The 26,037-nt window shown below is 43.5% G+C and overlaps 1 protein-coding gene across 9 annotated transcripts; it reads left to right on the top strand.

Moving 5' to 3' along the window:
- Nucleotides 1-369: 369 nt before the first annotated feature.
- Prmt9 (protein arginine methyltransferase 9) lies at nt 370-26,037 on the top strand. Of its 9 annotated transcripts, none has more exons than XM_037206117.1 (10): nt 370-1,646; nt 3,281-3,448; nt 6,066-6,168; nt 8,444-8,550; nt 10,139-10,331; nt 13,431-13,614; nt 18,829-19,546; nt 20,371-20,524; nt 25,318-25,440; nt 25,717-26,037. In XM_037206117.1, exons 1-10 carry the CDS (start codon nt 1,384-1,386, stop codon nt 25,942-25,944), a joined length of 2,241 nt encoding a protein of 746 aa, XP_037062012.1. In that variant the 5' UTR covers nt 370-1,383; the 3' UTR covers nt 25,945-26,037. The 9 variants fall into 9 exon arrangements, with proteins under 9 accessions (XP_037062012.1, XP_037062013.1, XP_037062015.1 ...); XM_037206120.1 differs by having other exon boundaries at nt 381-1,646; nt 6,101-6,168; XM_037206118.1 differs by lacking the exon at nt 3,281-3,448 and having other exon boundaries at nt 371-1,646.

Below are 26,037 nucleotides of genomic sequence, written 5' to 3' on the forward strand. Positions count from 1 at the left end.
GTCTTCTCTCAGATCGTTGATGTTTTAGTAATGAGCTGAAAAGTGCCTTAGTGACCACAGAATTTCTCTTAACTATATCTAGAGTCTATTAGCCGTTGATAATTATTTTAGTTAGATATTCTATTGCTGTGAAGAGACACCATGACAAAGTCAGCTCTTATAAAGAAAACATTTAGTTGGGGCTGGCTTACAACAGGTTCAGTCCACTGTCATCCTGGTGGGACATGGCAGTGTACAGGCAGACATGGCGGTGCTGGAACTGAGAGTCCTACATCTTGATCAGCAGGCAAGAGGAAGTGAACTGAGACACTAGGCATGGCTTAAGCATATATGAGACCCTAAGTCCACTGCCACAGTGACACTCTTCCTCCAACAAAGCCACACCTCCTAATAGTGCTACTCTCTGTGAACTTACAGGGCCAGTTAGATTGAAACCAGCACAATAATCAACCTAGTAGTTTTTTCTCCTACTCCCAAGGGCTGTGCAGGGCCAGGGCTCTGGAGAAGGGAGTGTGTACAGTCTCTGCGGTTCTGATAAAATAAATGAAGTCAGCAGCAATCTTCCTTGTTACACATCTTGGTTCAGCATGGTGAGGCTTGTTCACATCAATACCATGTGTTTTCTTCTGTGATGGTTATTCTGTGCAGTCTCAGAATATAAACAAGATACCTCTCCCTTCGGGGTAACAAAGAAGTAACGTACACTGACCTTAAGTATTTCAGTTTTAAAACGTGAGTGCCTACAATCTAACCAGCATCTCCCTTTTGTTACTTGTCCCATTTGTCTTAGCCATGCCTAGAATGATAGTCATGATGAAGCTTCTCTAGAATGGATGGTGACTAACGGTGCTTGGGAAGAAAGAAGTGAGAATTCCTCTTGTTCTGCTCTGTTGAATGTGTGCTCTGTAAATTCCTGATTCGTGACAGCTGTGTAGAGAATTTGATAGTAGTAGAAATCCGTGTCTCTGCTCAAGTGAGAGCTTGTGGAGTGAACAAAGTGTAGACCAGTTTGGATGCTGCTGAAGTCCGATGGGATGTGAGAAGTGTCTAGTTGTGGGCAGTGCAGTCAGCCTATGATTAGCTATTTTAAACAGTGACAGGGAGGTTTTCACCACAGTTTGAGAAGCAGCATTCAGAAGACTTAATCGTATTTCCCCTTTGTCTTTTATTTTTTATCTGCTCATATTCAATTCAGTACAAGTTAATGCCTTTGCTGCCCCATTCCCACACACAGGCCCTCTGAGATGCCTAGGTAGAGATTCAGAAAAGAAGTCAGGAGAGTGCCTTACTCACAGAAGGAGAAAGTTTTGCCTGGAGGTTGACTGCTCTGGGATCTGGGGTCGTGAGTGAACAGTGGCACTGTAATTGACCACGCAGAGGTGAATGTATTCTTTCATATCTTCCCCTAGAATGGGCTTTCGCGATGAGGCAGCTGGGTATTTTCATAAAGCGGTGAAGCTCAACCCCGACTTCAGTGATGCAAAGGAGAACTTTTACCGTGCTGCCAACTGGTTGGTAGAGCGCTGGCACTTCCTCATGCTCAATGACGCCAAGAGGAATAGGGTTTATAATGCAGCCATCCAGAAGGCCGTGTGCTTGGGCTCCAAAAGTGTTTTGGATATTGGCACAGGAACTGGAATACTGAGGTTTGTTGTAATCATTCTTTCTTTATCATATTTACATGACTGAACAGTTTTGTTAGAGAGCAGAATTGCAACGTTGATATATAAAAATAGTAGTCATTTTTCATAATATTGTTAGAGTTATTCATGTAACTAATTTTTTTTTTTTTTGAGACAGGGTTTCTCTGTGTAACAGTCCTGGCTGTCCTGGAACTCACTCTGTAGACCAGGCTGGCCTCCAACTCACAGAGATCTCCCTGTCTCTGCCTCCTGAGTGCTGGGATTAAAGGCACATGCCACCACCACCCAGCTTGATGCAACTATTAGTATTGTACTTTTTACTATGATTTTACTTATCAAAAGTTCAAGAAAACTAAGAAAAACTTGGGGTTATTGAAATTCCGAATAATGAATTTTAGAGTATTTTTTTTATATTAACATTTTGGTGGAATCTAGAAAGCCTATTGAGCAAACTTCTTGCTAGTTGTGTCTTAATTGTGTGGATGCTGAGCCGGGTGTGGTAGTACTGCCTTTAATCCCAGAACTTGGGAGGTAGAGGCAGGAGGAGTTCTGTGACTTTGAGGCCAGCTTGGTTTACACAGTGAGTTGCAGGACAGCCAATGCTATGTAGAGAGACCCCGTCTCAAAAAGCCAAAAGCCAAAAGCAAAACAAAACAAAACAAAATGTGTGGATGTCATTTTTTATTGAATGATTTGTTTTTAAACAAGTATGTTAGTTCATTCTTTCTTTTTATTTATTATTATGATGATGCTTATTACTGTTTTTCTTTTTTTGAGACAGGGTTTCTCTTTGTATTCCTGGCTGTCCTTGAACTCCCTCTGTAGACCAGGCTGGCCTTGAACTTACACATATCTGCCTGCCTCTGCCTCCTGAGTGCTGAAATTAAAGACGTGCACCACCATACCCAGCTTCATTTATTATTATTTTTTTATCTTGATTTTTTTCTTAGACCTTTTTGAGATAGTGTCTTACTATGTATCTTTGGCTGTCCTAGAACTTGCTATGTAGCTGGCCTTGAACTCACAGAGATTCACCTGCTTCTGCCTCCTGGGTGCTGGGATTAAAGATATGCTCCACAGGGGGCTGGAGATGGCTCAGAGGTTAAGAGTACTGGCTGCTCTTCCAAAGGTCCTGTGTTCAATTCCCAACAACCACATGGTGGCTCAGAACCATCTATAATGAGATCTGGTGCCCTTTTCTGGCCTAGAGGCAAATGCACAGGCAGAACACTGTATACATGATAAATAAATAAATCTTTTAAAGAAAAGGTGTGCTCCATCACTGCCTGGCCTAATTAGATTATTATTAATCTCTCTCTCTCTCTCTCTCTGTGTGTGTGTGTGTGTGTGTGTGTGTGTGTGTGTGGTGTGTGTGTGTATACACGTGTGCATGTGCAAGCCAGAAGTTAACTCTCAGGAGTCAGTTTTCTCCTTCCACTGTGGGTTCAGGGATTGAACTTGAGTTGTCAGACTTGAGTGGCAGATGCTTTACCCTTTGAGCCGTCTTGCTCGCCCAGATCTTTAAATGCAGAGGAAATGATCGTTATATTGAGGAATGGAAGGAAGATCTCGTGTTTGACAGAGTCATAGTTTTGTTAACATTGGAAGTGTTCACAGTGGGTTCTTTTCTCTTGCAGCATGTTTGCTAAAAAAGCTGGTGCACACTCCGTGTATGCCTGCGAACTGTCCAGGACCATGTACGAGCTCGCCTGTGATGTTGTGGCTGCAAACAAGATGGACACTGGGATTCAGCTCCTCCATATGAAGTCACTTGATATAGAGATTCCAAAACACATTCCTGAAAGGTGTGTTTATAACTCACCCGAAACATTAAGATGCATTTCCAGCTTCTTATGTTAAAAAAAGTATTAACATCCTCATTTTGTGGTACGGTTATCAGCCAGTTTAATAAGATATAGGATTTTATAATAACGTACTTTTTAAAAAGTATCTAAAGAACTCAAGAAAAATTGATACTGAGAAAGTTAACAAAAACCCTTCTTTAACACCTCACATAAACTCATGCTTTTTTGTCCATAAAAGTGGATAAACTTCCTGTAGGTCAGCAGTGTTAAGTAACTGTTTAAAGTGTAAACAGTTCACACTGAGCAGACATCACATTTTCATCACTATCCTTGATTAAAATGAAAGTTTAGAAGTGCCAGTTGACAAGAGTGTCTTCCTGTGGCCTTCAGATACTGTATGTGCAGTCTGAGAAGCCTTATGTTTTCATCTGCATCTCACTGTGGGCAGGAGAGCAGTGGAAGATGAGAACTAGAAGGGATTTGAACGTCCTCTGGCCCATCATTTTTAAAGAGCTTTCCTTTTTAAAAAATTTTTTCAAGACAGGATTTCTCTGTGAAAGAGTCCTGGCTGTCCTAGAACTCACTCTGTAGACCAGGCTGGCCTTGAACTCACAGTCACAGAGCTCCACCGCCCCCCGGCTGAACTTTCCCTTTCATAATGTAACACTTGTGTTGTAACTGCCTGTGCTGTCTGTCTTGTGGCTTACTTAAATGTAGTCTACATGTAAAGAAGTTTTTGGTACTCTATTGTTATTTGAACTCTGATTTTTAAGTCTTCTTCTAGTTTTAATAATGTGTGCATGGTACTTACACTTGTCAGTGGTGTTTGTTAGAGAAGAAGTTTATCATGTTAATGCAGGTGCATACTCACTTTATACAAAACAGAAACGTTGTCCTAAGTTGTCTTAGGAGCCTAAGATCACAGAATTTAAACACCAGGCACATAATTTTTCAGGTAGGGTTCCTCCTGGCTGCAGTTGGCTACCTGTTCTTTGTGTCCTCATGGGACCTTTCCTGTGTGTGACTTAATGCTAGTGTTGGTTCTTTCAGTAGGACACCAGTCCTGCTGGATTAGGACCTCATGTTGGTGACTTCATTAACCTTAATTGCCTCCTAAGGGCTCTGTCTCCAAGTATACGATTAGGGCTTCCACATAAGATTTGGACTGGCATGAAGCTAAGGTTACTGTAATGTGTATTTTCCTCACGGAGTGCTTTTGAAGCAGGTGAAATAGATATTTCAGTTCAGACTCCTACTTGTTCACTTTGACCATAAGCAAATTTCTGGACTAAGTTGTAGGACTAGACGACAGAGGTACTTTTCATATTCTAAGTGTATGCGGTTATAAATAGTGAATGTTTTCTGTCTGTAGATAGTTGGGTCTAGGTACCGTGGAGGATACCCAAGTCATCCCTACCTCTCAGATGCCTCCACATCTGGAGAGGAGCATAAGGACTATTATGACATTTTTGTACATCTTTAGATACAGTGAACGGTGCCGGCAGTGAAAGCTAGAGAAGTTCAGAGAAGGGGAAATCTTTCTGAGAAAGAATGAATGAGGAAAGGAGCGGACCTCTGGGGTAGGTTTGTGGAGACTGGAGAAGGGTAGGAGAGGCGTAGTCAGATACGTGTAATGTAGACGGTCAAGATGGAATTTTGGGAGGGAAGGTTCTTGTCAGCATTAAATGTTATTTGCATATCAAATCATAACTGGACTGGCAAGGTGGCTCACTGGGTAAAGACATTTGTTGCCAAGCCTCATGACCTGAGTTCAGTCCCTCAAACCCACAAGGTAGAAGGAGAGAACCATCTCAGACATCCACACGTGCATTATGGTACACCCGTACCCACAGAAAGAGTGTGTACATGTATTCACACACAAAACAAACATGTTTTTTTTTTTTTTTTTTTTTTTTAAAAAAAGACAGCTGAAAAAATTCATTCCTGGTGGGGTGGTACACGCCTTTAATCCCAGTACTTGGGAGGCAGAGGCAGGAGGATCTCTGAGTTTGAGGCCAGCTTGGTCTACAGTGTGAGTTCCAGGACAGCCAGGAATACACAGAGAAACCCTGTCTCCAAAAAACAAAAACAAAACAAAAATTCATTTTGAGAAGGGTCATTGATGGTAGAGAATCTGGATGTATTCCCTCCTTGATTTGCTTTTGCTTTTTTAGTACAGGGTTCCATGTAGCCCAGGCTAGCTTCAAACCCACAACATAGTCAAAGATTACCTTTAACTTCTGCCTGATCCTCTTGTCTCCACATCCCAAGTTCTGGTTGGGAGAAAAACATTTGTCTGGGGTGTTAGAAGCTCAATAGTTGATGTTAAGGGACTAGTAAAGATGTGGGTACCAATTACTCTTAAGGACTTAGGCAGGGAATGAGAGTCTGAGAAGGCAACCCTTTTATGCCTAGATTAAGGAAAGGGAGCTGATGAAGAAGAGAGGAGCCCAAGGGACACCTCAGGATTCAGGGGAAGATACTAAAATAAAATGTATCAGGAAAGTTTACATAGAGATTTTCTGTAACATGTTTGCCTTTTTTCTCTTGTCTTGACAGCTTTATATAAATAGCATGTCATTTTACTTACATGTATCTTTAAAACATCATTCTATAGAGTGTCCCTAGTTGTAACAGAAACTGTCGATGCAGGTGTGTTTGGAGAAGGAATTGTGGAGAGTTTAATTCATGCATGGGAGCATTTACTTCTGCAACCAAAGGTAAGCTGCGTGAAAGCACTCAAATCTGATTAAGTATTTATTATTTCAAGAGGCCCGAGAATGTTCGCAAGACTGGAAATATATCAGAGTATGTCTGTGTACCTGAAAAGAAACAATAGAAAGCATTCAACAGCAGTGTATCACAGTGTGCACTGTGCATACCAGTGAGGTACAGTGGTGTAACAGTGCACACTGTGTGTACCAGTGAGGTACAGCGGTGTAACACAGTGCGTACTATATGTACCAATGAGGTACAGCGGTGTAACACAGTGCGCACTGTGTGTACCAGTGAGGTACAGTGGTGTAACACAGTGCGCACTGTATGTACCAGTGAGGTACAGCGGTGTAACACAGTGCGCAGTGTATGTACCAGTGAGGTACAGCGGTGTAATACAGTGCGCACTGTGTGTACCAGTGAGGTACAGTGGTGTAACACAGTGTGCTGTGTATGTACCAGTGAGGTACAGCGGTGTAACACAGTGCGCACTGTGTGTACCAGTGAGGTACAGTGGTGTAACACAGTGCACACTGTATGTACCAGTGAGGTACAGCGGTGTAACACACTGCGCAGTGTATATACCAGTGAGGTTTACGGCTAAGAGTTCAATGAGAAGGGAGTTGTATGAATGATGTTATTTGTGGAGGTACTGACTAAAATTCTTGAGTCTAGTTGTTGGAGAGGGAAGTACTCTGAATCTTACGGTGTTAATGCTCGGAATTTTGGCAGATCTCTAGAAAAGAGGATAGTAATACTAGCTCGGTAATATCCTAAGGTACTCGGTGAGTTCGGGCGACTAGACAGAACACTGAACTCCTCTGCTGTAGCCCCGTGCTGTGTGTGTCGTACAGTTCATTTACTGTATACGTTGACTGTACCAAGGGACCTTAATAAAACCCGCTGTTTATGGAAGACGATGTGTATTGCACATGGAACAGCAGTTCATTTTCAATAATGACTTTGACATTTTTCTTCTTTCGGTTTCTGGTGCGAGGAGTTGGTGCCTCACACATGGCTGGTGTCCTCTACTGCTGAGCTCTATGTCAAGTCTGCTTTTCTTTCTGTTTTTTAAATATGTATTTACTTTTCTGTTTGAATGTTTTGCCAGTGTGTGCCTGTCGAGTGTGTGTGTGCCTGTGGGATGTGTGTGTGTGTGCCTGTGGGATGTGTGTGTGCCGGTCGAGTGTGTGTGTGCCTGTCGAGTGTGTGTGTGCCTGTGGGATGTGTGTGTGCCTGTGGGATGTGTGTGTGCCTGTGGGATGTGTGTGTGCCTGTCGAGTGTGTGTGTGCCTGTGGGATGTGTGTGTGCCTGTCGAGTGTGTGTGTACCTGTGGGATGTGTGTGTGCCTGTCGAGTGTGTGTGTGCCTGTGGGATGTGTGTGTGCCTGTCGAGTGTGTGTGTGCCTGTGGGATGTGTGTGTACCTGTCGAGTGTGTGTGTGCCTGTGGGATGTGTGTGCACCTGTTGAGTGTGTGTGTGTGCCTGTGGGATGTGTGTGCGCCTATTGAGTGTGTGTGTACCTGTGGGATGTGTGTGCGCCTATTGAGTGTGTGTGTACCTGTGGGATGTGTGTGTGCCTGTTGAGTGTGTGTGTACCTGTTGAGTGTGTGTGTGCCTTTGGGATGTGTGTGTACCTGTGGGATGTGTGTGCGCCTATTGAGTGTGTGCGTGCCTGTGGGATGTGTGTGCGCCTGTCACATGTGTGCAGTGCTTGTGGAGGTCAGAAGGCATTGCATCCTGTGGGGGCTGGAGCTAGAGATGGCTGTGAGCTGCTTGTGGTACTGGGAATTGAACCTCGGTCCTCTGCAAAAGCAGCCAGTGCTCTTAACCTCTGAGTCATCTCTCCAGTCCCTCCATTTTTGTTTTTGTTTTGTTTTCAAGACAGAATTTTTCTATGAAGCCTGGCTGTCCTGGAGCTCTATCTATATACCAGGTTGGCCTTGATTGCACAGATCTACCTGCCTCTGCCTCCCTAGTGCTCGGATTAAAGACATGTGCCACGACCACCTGGCTTTTTTTTTTTTTTTTTTTTCTCATTAAATTGTATCCTGAACTGATACAGTTTTACACCTCTGTACCTCTTTGTACTTGTATTCTAAACACTAAGTAACATATATATTTATATATACACACAAAACAGTGAAAATACTTTTTAAAGGAAAAATTCCTTAGCCTGCGCACACGCACACACACACACACACACACACACACACACACACACACACACACACTCTCTTATTTGTACATGGAATGATGTGACTTTTGTTATATTTTCAGACCAAAGGAGAAAAGGGAAATTGTGGACAGTATGGGAAAGTTATCCCAGCAAGTGCTGTTATATTTGGGATGGCAATAGAGTGTGCAGAGATCCGAAGACATCACAGGTGAGTGGCTAGAAGAACACTCCAAGCCCGGCAGTGGTGGTGCACACCTTTAGTTTCAGCACTGGGGGAGCACGGGCACTGGCAGAGGCAGGTGGATCTTTGATTTCCAGCCCAGGAACTTACAGAGCAAGTTCCAGGACAGCCCGGGCTACAGAGAGAAACCCTGACTCAGAAAGCCCCCTTCAACACCCCCACCCCCCACAAAAAAGAAACAAACCCAAAACACTACTTCAAGGCTTAGTGCATGTTTATAATGTTTAGTCTTACTAACTTTAAGAAGAACTCCAGGATTAAACCCAGCTCGCTCTCTCTTTCTTTCTTTTTTGGTTTTTTTGAGATAGGGTTTCTCTGTGTAGCTTTGCTCCTTTCCTGTAACTCACTTGGTAGCCCAGGCTGGCCTCGAACTCACAGAGATCCACCTGCCTCTGCCTCCCAAGTGCTGGGATTAAAGGCATGCGCCACCACCACCCCACCCAGCTTTTTCTAAATGGAAATTGTTTTCATACAGCTCACTGTCGTTTAACTGTGTGAGAAGTTTATATAGAAAAATACTAAATTCAGATTGATTTCAATCGAAGGATTCAAGTAAGGATTTCCAGTGTGAAGATAAATTTTAGTATTGGTTTTCTTAGTAACTTCATTAATGCAGTGATTGGGCGGAATGGAATTTTAAATCATTCAAAGATGTCTCCTTCTTGTGTAAAGGTAACATAATATTTTAGGTAGTGCTGATGAATAAAGGAAAGAAATAAAAATCTCTCTGAACTGATTAGTAGTCCATAGCTACTACTGCTCATCTTTGCTGTGAGTTGTTCATTAATCTCTGTTCATGTTACAGGGCAATAGTAAAAATGGTTAGAGGTTGGTAGGCACAAGGATAACAGACAGACAGACAGACAGACCCCCAACTACCAAGTTGGTTGAAGGGGGATGTACTGGTTGACTATCAACTCTATGTCTATAAATGCCTCGATGTGTCAATTTAACTCATTAAAGAATACCAGTAAACACAGTTGTGTGAGACAGTGTCCTCAGGCACCCTGGCTGTTGACTGCTCCTGTTGTGTGTGTGTGGGGGTGGCATGTAGTGTGGTTTTGATTTCATTGCTTTGGTGATCACTGATGTTCTTATGTTATTTGGTTGTCCTCTTTGGTGAAGTTTCAGTGTTTGTTCATTTTTGTTTGTCTTCTGTTAACCTGCTGGAATTCAAGTGTACATTTGAATATGAATCATTTATTGAATATGTGTTCTAAATATTTTCCTTTTTAAAGTTTTCCAGTTTTTATTTATGCACGTGTGTTTGTGTGACTGTCTGCCATGTGTATGTGGTATCTGTAGGACATAAGAGTGTGTTATATCCCCTGGGAGTCAGGACCTCTGCAAGAACAGCAACCATCTCTCAGTCCTACAAAGTTGTTCATTTTAATATAGACTATCATTTTCTTCATGTGATTGTGTATGTTTATAATTGAAGAAATCTGTGGCTTTGAGGTTTTCACTTTTATATTTATATTTTCTCAACTGTTAGATGATGATGTTGATAATTAAAAAACCCATCTTTTACCTCCTTTTCTTACACTCTTACCAGGGTGGGCACTAAGGACATTGCTGGTGTCCATTTGCCAGCAAATGTGAAGTTTCAGAGCCCAACCTACTCTGCTGTAGATAGGGGAGAAGCAGTTGAACCATACACAACGGAGATGATGAGTTGGATCCCTGGAGGGTATTTGCCTCTGACAGAGTGCTTTGAAATTATGAAAGTGGATTTCAACAGTCTTCAGGTAAAACAAATCAAGAAGTTAATTCTTACTCTCTTCCCCACCCCCCCATCCCAGACATGGTTTCTCTGTTTAGCAGCTCTGGCTGACCTGGAACTTACTTTGTAGATTAGGCTGGCCTAGAAATCACAGAAATCCGCCTGCCTCTGTGATATGCCACCATACCTGGCCCTTAATTCTTACTTTTAAGAATTTTAAGTATTTCCTAAATTGTTTTATGTAATGTATGAAGTCTTATCTTTTTTTTTTTTTCCCTTTTGAAGTGTTACTTTTTGTTTTGTTTTGTTTTATTTTGTTTTTTTCAAGACATGCTTTCTCTGTGTAGACCTGTCCTGGAACTCACTCTGTAGACCAGGCTGGCCTCGAACTCAGAGATCCGCCTGCGTCTGCCTCCGCCTCCTGAGTGGGTGCTGGGTCAAGGGTGTGCGCCATCACCAGTACTGCCCAGCTGTGTCTTACTGTTTGAATGTACATGAAGTTCTACTTATGAAGAAATGATTGGCAGCAAATTAAATTCCCGTTTGAAAAATTCTTTTCGAATGCATGGGAAAAGCTGTCTAGAGTTTGTGGAGAGTCTGTGCTGTGCTGTGTGCTCTACATGAACGTCCACCGTGACAGCAGGAGTAAGGTATGTGTGCTCCTTAGATGAAACTGCTTGCAGGGACACATTCTGCCATGTTCTTATGTATGTAAGTGCAGAGGCAAAAGTTCCAGCCTAGATCATTATTTTTCTCTTTTTCATGCTGTTTTCTCAAATTAATCATTTTCCTTAAAAGGAGCAATAATCTAAACCTAATAATCTAAATTTCAAATTAAAGTTGTTAGAACAGTGTTTCTCAACCTGTGGGTCACGACCCTTTGGAGAGGTGTTGAACGACCCTTTCACAGGGGTCACCTAAGACCATCGGAAAACACAGATATTTGCATTACGATTCATAACAGTAGCAAAATTACAGTTAAGATGTAGCAATGAAAATAATTTTATGGTTGGGAGTCACCACAACGTAAGGAACTGTATTACAGGGTCGCCACATTAGTAAAGTTGAGAACCACTGTGTTAGGGTAATGGCATATCCCATTTCACCAAGGGCTGAAGGACTCCTGAGACAGAGACATTTAGGTCTTTTGTTTTGGGGATGCTAGGGATTGGACCTAGAACCTGGCGCATGCTAGACAAGCCTCTGTACTGCCGAGCTACACTTCCTGCTGGGTTTGCCTTTGAAAGCCAGAGCAGGCCTGAGGAGCCGCCAGGTGGACCGCCCTGGTTTGTGTGTGTGTGTTGGGGTGATGGGAAGATGTGCGGAAAGTGCCCGCAGAGAACTGTAAAATCCATCCCTTCCTAGCGTCTGGAAGAAAGAATGGTGTTCATGTCTTCTGGTTGCGCCCTTGTGAGGTGGGGTGGCAGGAGACTGAAGGGTGCTTCAGCATCAATTTGGAAATGGAGTCGAAGCTTCCCCTTAATTCCCCTTTCTCGAGGGTGGTGTGCAGCTGTTGTAAGTTTGGTTCTGCGACGTTGAGAGTCCTGGGTTCTAAGGTCGTTTCTGACCAGACACAGTGGTCCCGGGAGTAGTGGGAGTGTGGCTGTTAAGTACCCCACAGCTGTTCTTTTATTTATTTTAATAGTTTTTTTTTGAATTTTTCCTTACACCACACACACCCTGTAAAGGTTTTGGCTTTAAAAACAGTGTCTGTGTGTTTAACACTTTGAAGGAGGACAGAACAGAAATGTAAAGGCCCCAGTGTCACCTTCTGAAATGGTGTCCTTTCCTGCATCGCTTGTTTGAAGTGTGTGTTCTGTGCTTGCTCTTCTCTCCATATGTGTGCGTATGCACGTGAATACTTTTCCCGAATAAAATGACCCTGTTCTTTGCTGCATGTTTTTGTCTTCCGGCACCACGTCACTGGTGTGTTTTCATCAGGAGTGTGTGTATGTGTCTGCTGTATGTTTAGCAGATGTATGATATTCTGTGACTCCCTAACTGGGCAGGGCGAGACTGGTGGTGATATATTGTGAACCCTAATAAAATTGGCTGAGGATCAATGAACAGAACAAGCACCAGATTAAACATAGATCAGGCAGTGGTGGCACACACCTTTAATCCTAGCACTCGTGTAGGACGAATTGCTAAACTGCCTTATTAATAAAAAACCCGATGCCAGATATTGGGGTAAAAACCTGAGAGGTCAGAGGAATAGGAAAAGCTACAGCCAACCTCACCTCACTGACACCTCAGTCTCAAAAAGACCTACTTCCTGTATAGCCATGCCTTTCTGTTCTGCCATCTCATTTCCTCTCTCCGCCCAGCTACATCACTTCCTCTTCCTGCCCAGCTCTGTCACTTCCTGTCTGTCTATACAGACCTCCAAACCTTTATGGTAAGTGCTGGGATTAAAGATATGTACCACCATGCCTGGCTCTGTTCCCAGTGTGACCTTGAACTCACAGAGATCCAGACCGGATCTCAGCCTCCTGAGTGATAGGATTAAAGGTGTGTGCTACCATTGACTGACCTCTATGTTTACTATAGTGACTGGCTTTTTCCTCTGATCCTCAGACAGACTTTATTAGGGTATACAATATATTGGGACACAATACATCACCACACAGTCAGGAGGCAGAGATCCATCTGAATCTCTGTGAGTTCAAGGCCACCCTGGACTACATGAGATTGACTCAGTCTAGGAGAGAAACAGAACCAGGCAGTGGTGGCACACACCTTTAATCCCAGTACTGGGAAGCACACATAGTGTTTAATGGGTGGGTAGAGAAAGGTATATAAGGTGTGAGGAGACAGGAACTAAAGGCTTTTCAGCTGGAGTTCTTTTGATTGAGGACGCAGAGGCAAACAGTCAGAGGATTCGTGGAGTTGGTGAGGTGAGGTTGGCTGTGGCTTGCTCTGCTTCTCTGATCTTTCAGCTTTCACTCCAATAAGATTCGAACAACAAAGACTGTGAACTTTGAGAATCGGTTTCGTGTATGACATTGAGGGAAATACATATTCCATTTATAAACCCTTCTCATTCTTTTTTATTATTTACCTTTTTTGTCTCCTTCCTAGTTTCCTAAACTCTGTTTCTTACCCACTTTACATTTCTGTTCAGGAATTAAGGGGTCTTGCAGCTAAAGAGCCGCATCCTCTCCGCATTCCTGCTGTTAAAGAAGGCCTGCTGGACGCTGTTATGGTTTGGTTTGTTCTCCAGCTGGATGACGAACACAGTCTGTCCACAAGTCCTGCTGAGGAGACCTGTTGGGAACAGGCTGTTTATCCAGTACAGGCCCTTGCAGGTAAGTATTATCTCATTAAAAAAAATTGGGGGGCTGGAGAGATGGTACATTAGTTAAGAGCACTGGCTGTTCTTCCAGAGGACCCAAGTTCAATTCCTGGCACCCACATGGCAGCTCAGAACCGTCTATACCCATAGTCCCATGGGATCAGAAAGCCTCTTCTGATGTGCAGACAAAACATCCATATACATTTTAAAAAATGCATAAATAAATCTTAAAATTTTTTTAAACCAAACTCCCCACCAAAAACCAATCAAACAAAATTTGTTGCTTTAATCTAAGTAATTGAATCACTGACCAAAAAGGAAAAAAGAATCCTTTGGAGATGATGTTTTCAGCAAAAGAATATTACTTAAATATTTCAGAATTATAAATTTCTTATAAGTAACCAATATGTAGTTCAGAAGAGAGACTAAAGCCCGCTGTGGTGGTACATGCCATTAGTCACAGGACGGGAAGGCCTCAGTTGGCAAGCAGACCCCTGGGAATTCATGGCCTGTCTGGTCTATGCAGCAACATCTAGGCCAACCTTGGCTACACACTGAGACCCAGTCTCAAAAAATAATAAGAGAGAGTCAATCATTACCCTGGAAAGTGGGAGAGGGGCTGAGAGTTCCTGGAGGTGGGGTTGAGAGTGCACATGATCAAGAAGTGTTGTTTATGTGTATGAAATTGTCCAAGAGTAAATAAAAGATATTCTGTTAAAAAACAGAAATACTGTGTACAGTGTCACACACTTTTAATCACAGCACTCTGGAGGCAGTTCAGAGCCAGCCAGGTTTACATAGTGAGGCCCTGTCTCTAAAGAAATAAATTAAAATTTAAAAATTACTCTGTTGCATGCTCCTTAGCTGTAATTCTCATTAGTCATTTCATAGTTTTAAGTATTAGTTATCAGTAGATGAAAGAAACTTTACTCTAAAAATCAAGCAAACAAAAAAAACAGAAACAATCACTTCAAGAATTTGCCTGTCGACCTTGCTCAGAAACCATGATAATTAATGTCTTAATTTTATTATGTTTCTCAAGTGAGTGCTGCTGCTTCTCCCCCTCCTCCACCTCTTTTTCCTCCTCCTTCTTCCTCTTCTTCCTCTTCTTCTTCCCCTTTCTTCTCCCCCTTCCCCCCTCCTCCTCCCCCCAAAAGAGGTTAGGAAAGTATTAAGTGAGGGAGTACTTAACTCCTGATAACATTTGTAGAGCTATTAAGTGAGGGAGTACTTAACTCATAGAGAACCTGATAACATTTGTAGAGCCCAAGTCATAAGAATGTATGTTGTTGGCTGGAGAGAGGCTCAGTGGATAAAGGTGCTTGCTGCCAGTCCTAGTGACCTGAGTTTGATTTCTGGAACCCACATAGTGGGAGAGAGAGCTGACTCCCCCAGGTTGTCCTCTGATCATGCCAGGGCATGTGCATATGCCCTCCAGTAAACACATATAGAAATTATAATCTACATAGTCCTACAAATATAAAATCTTGCACTTTTAAGAGAATTTGGAGATCTGCAAACTTCCCTGGGGAAAGTCTATATTCAAGGTATTTTTCTATTTAGGAAAAGAAAACAATTTATAGCAGATTGATGGGTTTCCATGTTTTTCGCAGTTAGATATATGGAAAACTCTACCCATTTAAAGCAGGAAGGAGGTACATGTCTGTGTAGTCTCTATCAGGGATCTGATTCACCAGGCCAGTAAACTGTGGAATCTATAGTCTGAAGATTTGAATCCAGGTCTTGGTTCTCCTGTTGAATGACTTTGATGGCAAAGATCTTTTATTGGGTCATATCTGAAACTAGGACAGTGCTGTCTACCCTAGAGTGGTGGAGGAATGGTAAGATATGGAAGTAAAAGAGCTTGGCTCTCAGCAAGTTACATTTTAAAATCTGTATTCGTTTATTTTCATTTTCTTATGGTAATTTAAATATCCCTTCAAGGATCCTCAGGGAAAGGCCATTTAAATGCTTAACCATAAAAATAACGACTTTGGTTTTTCAGTTCTAATTGTTTGTTGTCTGTCTGATGTTTGAGGTGTTTTGGGGAGTGCACTGGTCATTGCATGCGTGTGTCAGAGCACAGCTGTTTCCTTCTACTCACTTGAATTTCAGGCATTGAACTCAGGTAGTTAGGGTTGTGAAGCAAAATTTATGGGCTCAAGCAATCTTTCTGCCTCAGCTCCCCACTATCTGGTGCTATGGGCGTGTGCCACCACACCTGGGTACAGACTGTATTTTCATCTGGCTCTAGGGCTGAAGAGACGAATGACAGTTATACCGGGTGGCTTAGCAGTGGACCACGTGGGAACTCAGGAAGGAGCACAGTGCAGTCCTTACTGCAGGACTTAGCCTTCCCTTGAGCTGTGATGTTCCTAAACATGCAAATTTCCAAAAGCTTAAGGACTGGTAGATACCATTGTGCTGAATGCTTTCGTTCTTTTGGAAATTACCTTTAGAGAAAAGAATGTCTCTTTAAGAATGTCTATTTAGCTGGGTGGTGGTGGTGGCGGTGGTGGCGGCGGCGGCGGCGGTGGTGGCGCATGCCTTTAATCCCAGCACTCGGCAAGCAGAGCCAGGTGGATCTCTGTGAGTTCGAGGCCAGCCTGGGTTACCAAGTGAGTCCCAGGAAAGGCACAAAGCTACACAGAGAAACCCTGTCTCGAAAAACCAAAAAAAAAAAAAAAAAAAGAAAGAAAGAAAGAAAGAATGTTTATTTAATGAGGCTTGATATTGATGCCCAAATTTCATCTATCTTTGCTTATAGACAAAGCCTCTTTCTATCTCCACATCTTCCTCAGTTTGGCAGGACATCTACTGACCACAGTAAAACAAAAACTAAGAAGCTGGGCTTTGTAGTACATGTCTGTCATCCCAACACTTAGGAGGTAGAGGGAGGACAATCAGGAGTTCCAGGTCAACTTTAGCCACAGGGCAAGTTTGAGGTGCGGTTCAGTTGCAGCAAGAGACCCTAGCACTTTGGAGATGCCAGATCATGGGATGACTGCCAAGAACAGCAGCAGCCATGGAGTGGACCTGGTCAGAGCTTAATTTGAAAAGGGTGTAGCTAGAGTTTTCCTGCCTTGCCCACAGTCAGGACAAATCTTTGTCACCTGCCAGTTCCACAGCCGCTCAGACCCAACCAAGTAAACACAGAGACTTATATTGCTTACAAACTGTATGGCCATAGCAGGCTTCTTGCTAACTGTTCTTATAGCTTAAATTAATCCATTTCCATACATCTATACCTTGCCACGTGGCTCGTGGCTTACTGGCATCTTCACATGCTGCTTGTCCTGGTGGCAGCTGGCAGTGACTCCTTCTGCCTTCCTGTTCTTTCTTTTCTCCTCTCTATTAGTCCTGCCTATACTTCCTGCCTAGCCACTGGCAAATCAGTGTTTTATTGACCAATCAGAGCAACACATTTGCCATACAGAACATCCCACAGCACTCCCCCCCCTTTTTTTTTTTTCAAAAAGGAAGGTTTTAACCTTAACAAAGTAAAATTATATATAATTCGGGAATTTGGGTGTAGCTTCTCTTACTACTTCCTGCTGGAGGGGGGCGCTGTATCTTATGGGGACACAAAGAAAATTTTAGGATTATGGAGTAGTCCGTGAGGGTGTATCATCTGAGCCAGTTGCCTTGAAACAGTTCTGGATGTTGGATCATCTGGGCCTTGGTGTCATCAGAGACCTTTCAGGGGGTCTTGGCTGGTCAAACCTGATGTATCTTAATCTGGAACAGATCCATAGCCTCTGGCTTTCTGTGGAAACAAAAGCAGAGCCTCCTTTCCAAAGCAACATATCTTTACATCCAAATTTTGAAGTCAAGGTACCTTTAAAATATACATTTTGGCATAACTCAACAGCTTTTGAAATCAAATGTTTTTTCTTCAGGTACGTATATCAAAGAGAACATAATCCAGATTCTCTGTGTGGTAGCCATCTTTACGTGGCTTATTTTTTTTTTATATTATCTTGATCCTATTGCTTTAAACTGCAGCCTTCTAAGCCTGAAATGGCGCTGCGCCCACTTCAGCTTCCCAACATGGCGGTGGTACGTTTTCCACCAGCTCTGGGAGCCATCAACTCTTAGAAATAGTGGGTTTATGCTTCTATCAAAGCAGCATGTAGCCCAGAAACCTCTTTTTTTGGTTTTGTACTAGCAAAGGCTAAATCCACGACGCAGCATAATGTGCCACTTGCAGAGGCCTCATTCCCACCATACTGCAGGTCGAGCATGAATGCCAGGAACCTGCCATAGTAGCTCAAACTTGCAGGCTGCCACTGACTTGAAAGAAACAACTAGGAACTGTTTTTAGCTCCATTTTAGAATCTTTTTTCTCAGATTTTAGGTAGAAACTCTTGCCCCATGTTGGGTGCCATTTGTAGCTAGAGTTTTCCTGCCTTGCCCACAGTCAGGACAAATCTCTCTCACTCGCCAGTCCCACAGCCGCTCAGACCCAACCAAGTAAACACAGAGACTTATATTGCTTACAAACTGTATGGCCATAGCAGGCTTCTTGCTAACTGTTTTTATAGCTTAAATTAATCTATTTCCATACATCTATACCTTGCCACGTGGCTCGTGGTTTACCGGCATCTTTACATGCTGCTTGTCATGGCGGCGGCTGGCAGTGACTCCTTCTGCCTTCCTGTTCTTTCGTTTCTCCTCTCTGTTAGTCCCGCCTATACTTCCTGCCTGGCCACTGGCGAATCAGTGTTTTATTTATTGACCAATCAGAGCAACACATTTGCCATACAGAGCATCCCACAGCACAAGGGGACAGTTGTGTTTTATGTCAACATCACATAAGCTAAAGTCATCTGAGAAGAAGGACCCTCAGATAAGAAAATGCCTCCATAAGATGGAGCTATAGGTGAGCCTGTAGGGCATTTTTATAATTAGTAATCGATGGGGGAGGACCCAGTCCATTGTAGGGGGGGGGTGCTACCCCGGGCTGGTGGTCCTTAGTTTCATAGAAAGGAAGTTGAGCAAGCCATGGAGAGTAAGCGGGTAAGCAGCACCCCTCCATGGCCTCTGCATCAGCTCCTGTCTCCAGGTTCCTGCCCTCACTTCCTTTAATGATGGACTATAATGTGGAAGTGTAAGCCAAATAAACCCTTTCCTCCCAAACTTGCTTTTGGTCATAGTGTTTATTACAGCAATAGAAACCCTGACTAAGACAATCAGTTATGTATATTTTTCTTTCTTACTAATGCAGACTACTGGATAAAGCCTGGGGACCGTGTGACAATGGAAGCATCTTGTCAGGATTGTTACCTGAGAATCCAGAGCATCAATATCTTGCATTTGGAACACGAAATGGAAGTTATACACAATTGTACCGAGAGTAGAGACCCCCTCTCTCTAGGGAATGAGGCTGAGCTCTGCAGTGCTCTAGCTAACCTTCAGACCAGCAGAGCTGACGCTCTGCAGCAGACCTGCGTGTTAGAACCTACAGAGATTGCTTTGCTCAATAACATTCCCTATCATGAAGGCTTTAAGATGGCGATGAGGAGGGTGTTGTCTTCACTGGCCCCAGAGAAGCTGTGCCAGCCCGTGGATCCTCCCTGTCAGGATACTGAGATGAACTCTGGAAGTGGACAGAGCGCAGCTGCGCCGAGCACCTCTGACCCTTTCTATGTGTTGGATGTGTCTGAAGGCTTCTCTCTTTTGCCTGTAATTGCTGGAACACTTGGTGAGGTTAAGCCCTACAGTTCTGTGGAGAAAGACCAGCATTGTGTCACTTTGGACCTCATATCTGAAGCCAATCACTTCCCTAAGGAAACACTTGAGTTTTGGCTGAGACATACAGAGGATGAAGCTGCTGTGTTACAAAGGCCCAAATCAGACAAATTGTGGAGCATAATTATATTAGATGTCATTGAGCCATCTGGGCTCATTCAGCAGGAAATAATGGAAAAAGCTGCAATATCCAGGTAAAACAAAAACCCTAACATTGAATGGGGGGTTTGGGGCTCAGAAGTCACTTTTTCAGTTTCGTGGGTGATGGGGTAAGATGATTGATTGTCTTACTGTCTGTCTGTTCCTGACATAGGAGTTTGTTCTGCTGAGGGCTTCTGACAGGTCTGGGGGAGAGGCTAGTTGCCAGGTTAGATTTTCCTCTTCTGAAATGGAGTTAATGACCAGCGACTAAGACCTCGGGGAGCTGTGTGTGCCCCTCTCCCTTGAGGAGCTATTTCTTCCTCTCCCCCACCTTTTGCTCCGGTACTCCTGACGACAGCTCTGCAGGGACTTACCCTACACTCTACCAAGCAGTTCGTTCCCCAGCAGACACCAACTGGGCGTTGTTTAGTTCTGTTCGTTCTGGTCCTGCTCTCTGGAGGTAGGCAGAACCTACAGGACAGCCACAACTTCAGAAGTCAGATGTACCTCGTAGGTTGTCATCTGTTGTCTAAACCACCAGGTACAAATTGAAGGTCCCCTCAGTTTATAAAGCCCTCTTCAGATTTGGATGGATTTGCTGTAGCAGCTCCAGGACATAGGGAAATGCTCGGCTTAGATTAACCTACTTATTCTAGGGGATGCAGACGAGGAACCGGGGGAGCTGCAGAGGGTGCGGCACATGGAAGGTGACTTCTTGAGCAATTATTTCTAGTGGTTTAAATTTTGAACTACTAGTCAATAATGACAAAGTCCACTAGACTATATATTATCTACCCTTCACTAATTCATGATTCTTACTTATTATCTGTAAAATGTAGGGAATAAAAAGGCTTTACAATGATTTGCCCTTCTTCAGGTGTTTGTTGCAGTCTGGAGGCAAGATCTTCCCCCAGTATGTGCTAATGTTCGGGATGCTCGTGGAGTCTCAGACACTGGTAGAAGAGAGTGCGGTTCAAGGAACAGAGCATACGCTCGGGTTAAACATAGCGCCTTTTATTAACCAGTTTCAGGTAAGTGTCTAGAGAACTGTTCAGCCAAGCTCTTGCTGTCTCCATCATCTTTGTCTCTTGAGTTTGTACTTAGTCAGTGGGGTAGCTGGATTAGAAAGGCAGTCGGTTTCCTAGAGTAAGGGAACATGTCAATGACGAAAATCAACCTGAGGGTTAGAATAACCAAAGACTTTTGCCATGAATACTGACTAAAGTTTATAGATTTTCCTGTGAATCACTTATCACAAGATAGTGATATTTAAGCTGCTTCTGCACATGGTCCCAAAATGCCACCATTTATCTTTCTGTTATAATTTTATGTGGGGTCCTGCCCCACCGGGAACTTAGGTCCCCCAGAAGGGAGACCTGGAACCGAGGAGAGGTAAGTGCCCTGCTCACCTATCCTCAGCCTCCCCTTTTCCCGGGAGACAATCAGATCCACCAGAGAGCCAAGTCAGGCAAGGACTCATTTATTTAAAAACAACAAGCTCTTTTTAAAGCATAAAGAAAACAAGACCCGGGAGGGGGGCAAATGCCCCATTGGGCCAATCAGCTTGAAGGTTACCCTGTCACATGCCTAGTCTACAGTATTCACAGTGTGGTCTGTGAACACCATCTTTCCTGACCTGAAGCTCCAGTCATATTTCTTTGTAAACTACTTGGGTTCCACCCTCTACACTTTCCTGGGGGCCAGCTTTACTAGCACCTGGCTCCATATGCCCTTCCCCCACAATTTTAAAAAAGAATTATTTACTTATTTAATATATAAGTGTTTGTATGCACGTGTGTGGTGTGTGTGCATTGCTCATGGAGTCTAGAAGAGGGGTCAGATCTACTGGAACTAGTCACAGGTGGTTGTGAGCCACTGTGTGGGTTCTGGGTACTGAACACAGGCATCTGCTAGAGCAGTCAGTGCTCCTAGCTGCTGGCCTCTCTCCACTCCCATCTTCCTGTTTTATTCCCACTTGCTCCCAACTCTGGCAGTTAGTCTTTAATTCTGTCAGAGTCTACAGTCTACTGGTCCTGCTGCCTTTTCACTGTGTCTCCAGCTATGGCTGCTCTTTCCTTAACAGCTTAGATTTTGTGCTCTGTATATTTTTCATGTAATTTAAATGGTATACTCCATCCCCTGTTGTTCCTGGGTGATCCTGCCTTGGTTAAATCCCACCTACTCTATTTCTATGTAACTCCCTACAGTTGGCTCTAATGCCATGACCTCACTTTAGTTGATGACCACTTATCTAAAGAGACTCCATAACCTTTCTTGGAAGATTGATTGATTGATTAATTGATTTTTGAGACAGGGTTTCTCTGTGTAGCCCTGAATGTCTTGGAGCTCACTTTGTAGACCAGGCTGGCCTCAAACTCACAGAGATCCTTCTGCCTCTGCCTCCTGAGTGCTAGGATTAAAGGTATGCACCACCACTGACCTGTCTTGGCAGTTTTATATTTTAGTCTGTTTACCCATTTCTCCTCTCTTACAATGATTGTCTCCTCTTACATTGGTTGACTACTAGATAACTGTGAATCAATGAAACAAAATCAAAGGTTGTTCAAAGAATATAGTACATTACAAACTATTCAACAGGGCTGGAGAGATGGCTCAGAGGTTAAGGGCACTGATTGCTCTTCCAGAGGTCCTGAGTTCAAGTCCCAGCAACCACATGGTGGCTCACAACCATCTGTAATGAGATCTGGTGCCCTCTTCTGGTGTGCAGGTATACATGCAGGCAGAACACTATATACATAATAAATAAAAGTTTAAGGTCAATTTGAGTTACAGGAGACCCTGTCTTCAAAATAAAAAACAAAAATTGTTTAAAAAAAACTCCATTCAACAAATGTTTATTTAGCATTTACTACATGCACTGTTTTATTATTTTTGATTTATTTTAGATAGGGTCTAATGTAGCCCAGAGGGCCTCAATGCCAAGGATAACTTGTTTTTGCCAAGGATAACTTGTTTTTGTCTTCCAAGGGCTAGAATTATAGACACATGTCACCATTCCCAGATTACATGCATGTCTTAGTTACTAGTTCTCTGCAACTTTAAAGTACCTGACAAAAGCACCTAGAGTATGGTTTTGCTTTGGCTCACAGTTTGAGAGAACACAGTCTGTCATGGCAGAAAATTTCCACCTCCAATAGCAGTCTATTAAAAATAAGGTGGAAAAGCAAGTGAAGAAGACACCCAGTATCTACCTCAAATCTCCACCTTTATCTTGTGTGACGTGTGTGCACATGTGCAAGAGTGTACACATACAGAACTCCATGGGCATCTGTGGAGGCAAATCCAGGCAGACCAGTGCAGGCATGCTAGAAGGAAGCAGGGACCCCCGTGGGTGCTGCAAGTCAAGTATACAGGTGGCCTCAAACCTTACCTGATGGTACACTCCCTCCAGGGAGAATGAGGCATGCTTCCATCAGTGACAGGCCTTACAGTCCTAACATGTCCAATAGGCCACATTAGATTGTCAGGAGTGTTTCCTTCTTAGGAGGCTTGAACTAGAAAACTCAAGAATCTGCTGTCAACATGTACATTGCTGCCAACTCTATGCAAAACAGGTATCTCAATATAAATCAGAGGTGTATGATGGGAGCAGGCCCTCTCCATTGACAAGAGATGTAAGAGTATGGCCAGCATGATCAACCTTGAGGGGTCCCCATATCCTCCAGGTGGAGCCATGACCAACGATTCAGCAGGTTGACAGCTAACCCAGAGATGATGGGCCTGGTGACATCAAGTTAACTCTAGCCACTCACATAGACAGCCAGGCAGGGAAATCCCAAGAAAGAATCCACATCCATGCAAAATACTGTTCTACGACAGCCAATGAGAAGACAACGTAAACTGTGTGTGTCAGGAAAGTTAATAGTCTTCACAGAGAAGACAGTGTGCACCATGGTTTGCCAGCTATGGATAGGAAACCTTTCAACTTCTGTTGCCTCTGACTGTGAAGGAGGGTGGTAGATTGACTCAGGTCAACAAGAACAAAACATGGTGGGAACTTACAATGGGCACACAAGTCAGTGTTGTCAGCTCCTTAGAAAAGCAATATGCCCATAGTCTCTGCCTTTGAGTGCAAGATTAAAGGGCAGACCTTTCACCAGACGTTTTTGGAGCTGCTGAGTCCTATAAGTGCCAGCCTGAGACCCATCCTTGTTTTCCTTCAGGAACACGGCCTATGTGGGGACCACAGATTCATTCGACCAGCTGTTCATGGCAGAAAGAGAGCACAAGACCTCCAACTCCACATTCACACCATACACTCAGATACCTTGCTTGCCCTCAGGATCTAGGATGCTATTTCTGATTCCAGAAATGTCATTAAATGACTCCAAACCCTAGATAACTGTCCACTAAGAAAATCCCTGATATGGTGTGGGTCATATCCCATGGGGCAAATAAGGATCCTTAGGTGGCATCAGAGAGGATTGAACAGTGGCATGATGAAACAACTTGCTTTGTAAAGATGGTTTTGGTGAGTGACTGTTCGGAATAGAACACTTTGAAGCCAGCTGCAGACACAGTCACAGTAGTGATGCCATGAGAGGTGGTGGCGTGGACTGCAGGTGGGGCCAGGTGTGCTCCTGCATGTAAAGTTGGAGTTTTGGAGATTGGGTGTGGAGTGAGAGAGGAACAGGAATGATAGTTACTATTTATGGATGTGGGAAACATCATAGTGATCAGCTGTATTTGTGTGTAGGAGGGGTGGATAAGGAATCAATGAAACTCTAGGCCTAGTTTGTAAATTAGCAGTCAGTATCATATAGATGATATTTAAAACCACAAGACTAGATGGAACATTAGGGGTGTGCGCAAAAAGGGTTGAGACCTGAATTTAGAGAGCTCGAAAGATTATTGATGGCGACAAGGGAGGCCAGGAGGTTAGGCTGAGAAACACAGTGGGGTGGACAGTGTGCGTAGAGTGGAGAGGATTCCAGTCCCAGGCAGTGAGAAGTGGGAGTGTAGGGTTCTCAGTCGCTGGCACAAACAGGGGTAAAGGCAGAAAGAAGAGCGGAAGTGGGTGGGCCCTGAGCTTTTATGAAAGGTTGAATGATTGAGGGCTCTGGAGAGGTTGAAAATCTGTGGCAGTTGCCACCTTTCACAGACAGGAGAGTAGCTTCTGAGCAGCACTGTCTCTTCATTTCAAACGAGGAAGGGGCTTGAAAGTATGAAAGACAGAGATGGATTGCAACTGAGATTGCTGTGTGTGGGGACTTGAGAGCTTCAGAATCCTGGACCTGACCACAGGTTGGCATGGGGTGTACCCTGAGTAACTTGAACTTGCAGCTGAGGTTTTGAGAACCTTTCTCTTGTAGGAAAGGCCTCATTTTTCAGGATGAATCTGTTCAGATGAGTTTGTGCCCATCCCTTGATGTTTGTTTGTTTGAGGCAGCATCTCAGTGTGTAGCCTTGGCTGGTCTGGACTCACTGTGCTTGTCTCCCAAGTGCTGGGATTAAGGGCGTGTGCCACACACCATGTCTGGCTAGAGTTGGCACCTCTGATCAAACACATTAATACTTACTGTTAGATTATTTGCTTATTAGCTCACATATTCTAGGTACAAATGTTTCTGGAATTGTTTGGCCACTTAAAAGTTGAGTGTGCTTTCATCACGTAGAAAAGTGTTGAACCTGCCTAAACCTTGGCTTGTTTGTTCATCCTTAAAAACTGATTGTGAGGATTCATGCCTTAGGTTGATGCGTAAAATAAACGAGGCAATGAAAAGCATTCTGTCACAAGGAGCTAATTGCAAATAGAGCAGACCCGACTACAGATGATAAAAGTCACCGTGTACTCTCTCCTCAGGTGCCTATCCGTGTATTTCTGGATTTATCTTCATTGCCATGTATCCCTTTAAGCCAGCCAGTGGAACTCTTAAGATTAGATCTGATGACTCCGTATTTGAACACTTCCAGTAGAGAAGTAAAGGTAAGGACAACCACAAATGATCACACTTGTCACTTTCAGAACAGTTACCTTAAGTGAGGGACACCATATTTACATGGTCTGTCATTTCCTTTGAAGATTTCAATCTTCTTTTCTAGACAACATGCAAAAATAGATTGAATAAATATTAGTGTCTAAGACTTAGTTATTAAGTTTGAATGGGTGGTTCAGTATATTTTTAGTTTTTGCATTCACATTGATTAAAAAGAGAAAAGAATTACTTGCCTTAATGAAATGTTCAAAATTCAATTTCCATAGGTCCGCATTTGTAGATCTGGACGAGTGACCGCGGTCCCATTTTGGTTTCATTTGTGCCTTGATGATGAAGTCAGGTTGGACACCTCAGGCGAAGCCTCCCACTGGAAACAAGCTGCCGTGGTCCTGGATAACCCCATCCGGGTGCAAGTGGGGGAGGAGCTTGTGCTCAGTGTTGAGCATCACAAAAGCAATGTCAGCATCACAGTGAAGCAGTGGGCCAGACTCTAATCGTAAAGCGAGTGTGTAACATCCTTGTCATGGTCAAGAATGGCTAAGGGTGGCTTGAGTAACCATGGTAATAAAGCACATGGTGACAGCCTT

This window comes from Peromyscus leucopus, chromosome 5 (genome assembly GCF_004664715.2).
Source record: "Peromyscus leucopus breed LL Stock chromosome 5, UCI_PerLeu_2.1, whole genome shotgun sequence".
In the NCBI taxonomy this organism is placed as follows: domain Eukaryota; kingdom Metazoa; phylum Chordata; class Mammalia; order Rodentia; family Cricetidae; genus Peromyscus; species Peromyscus leucopus.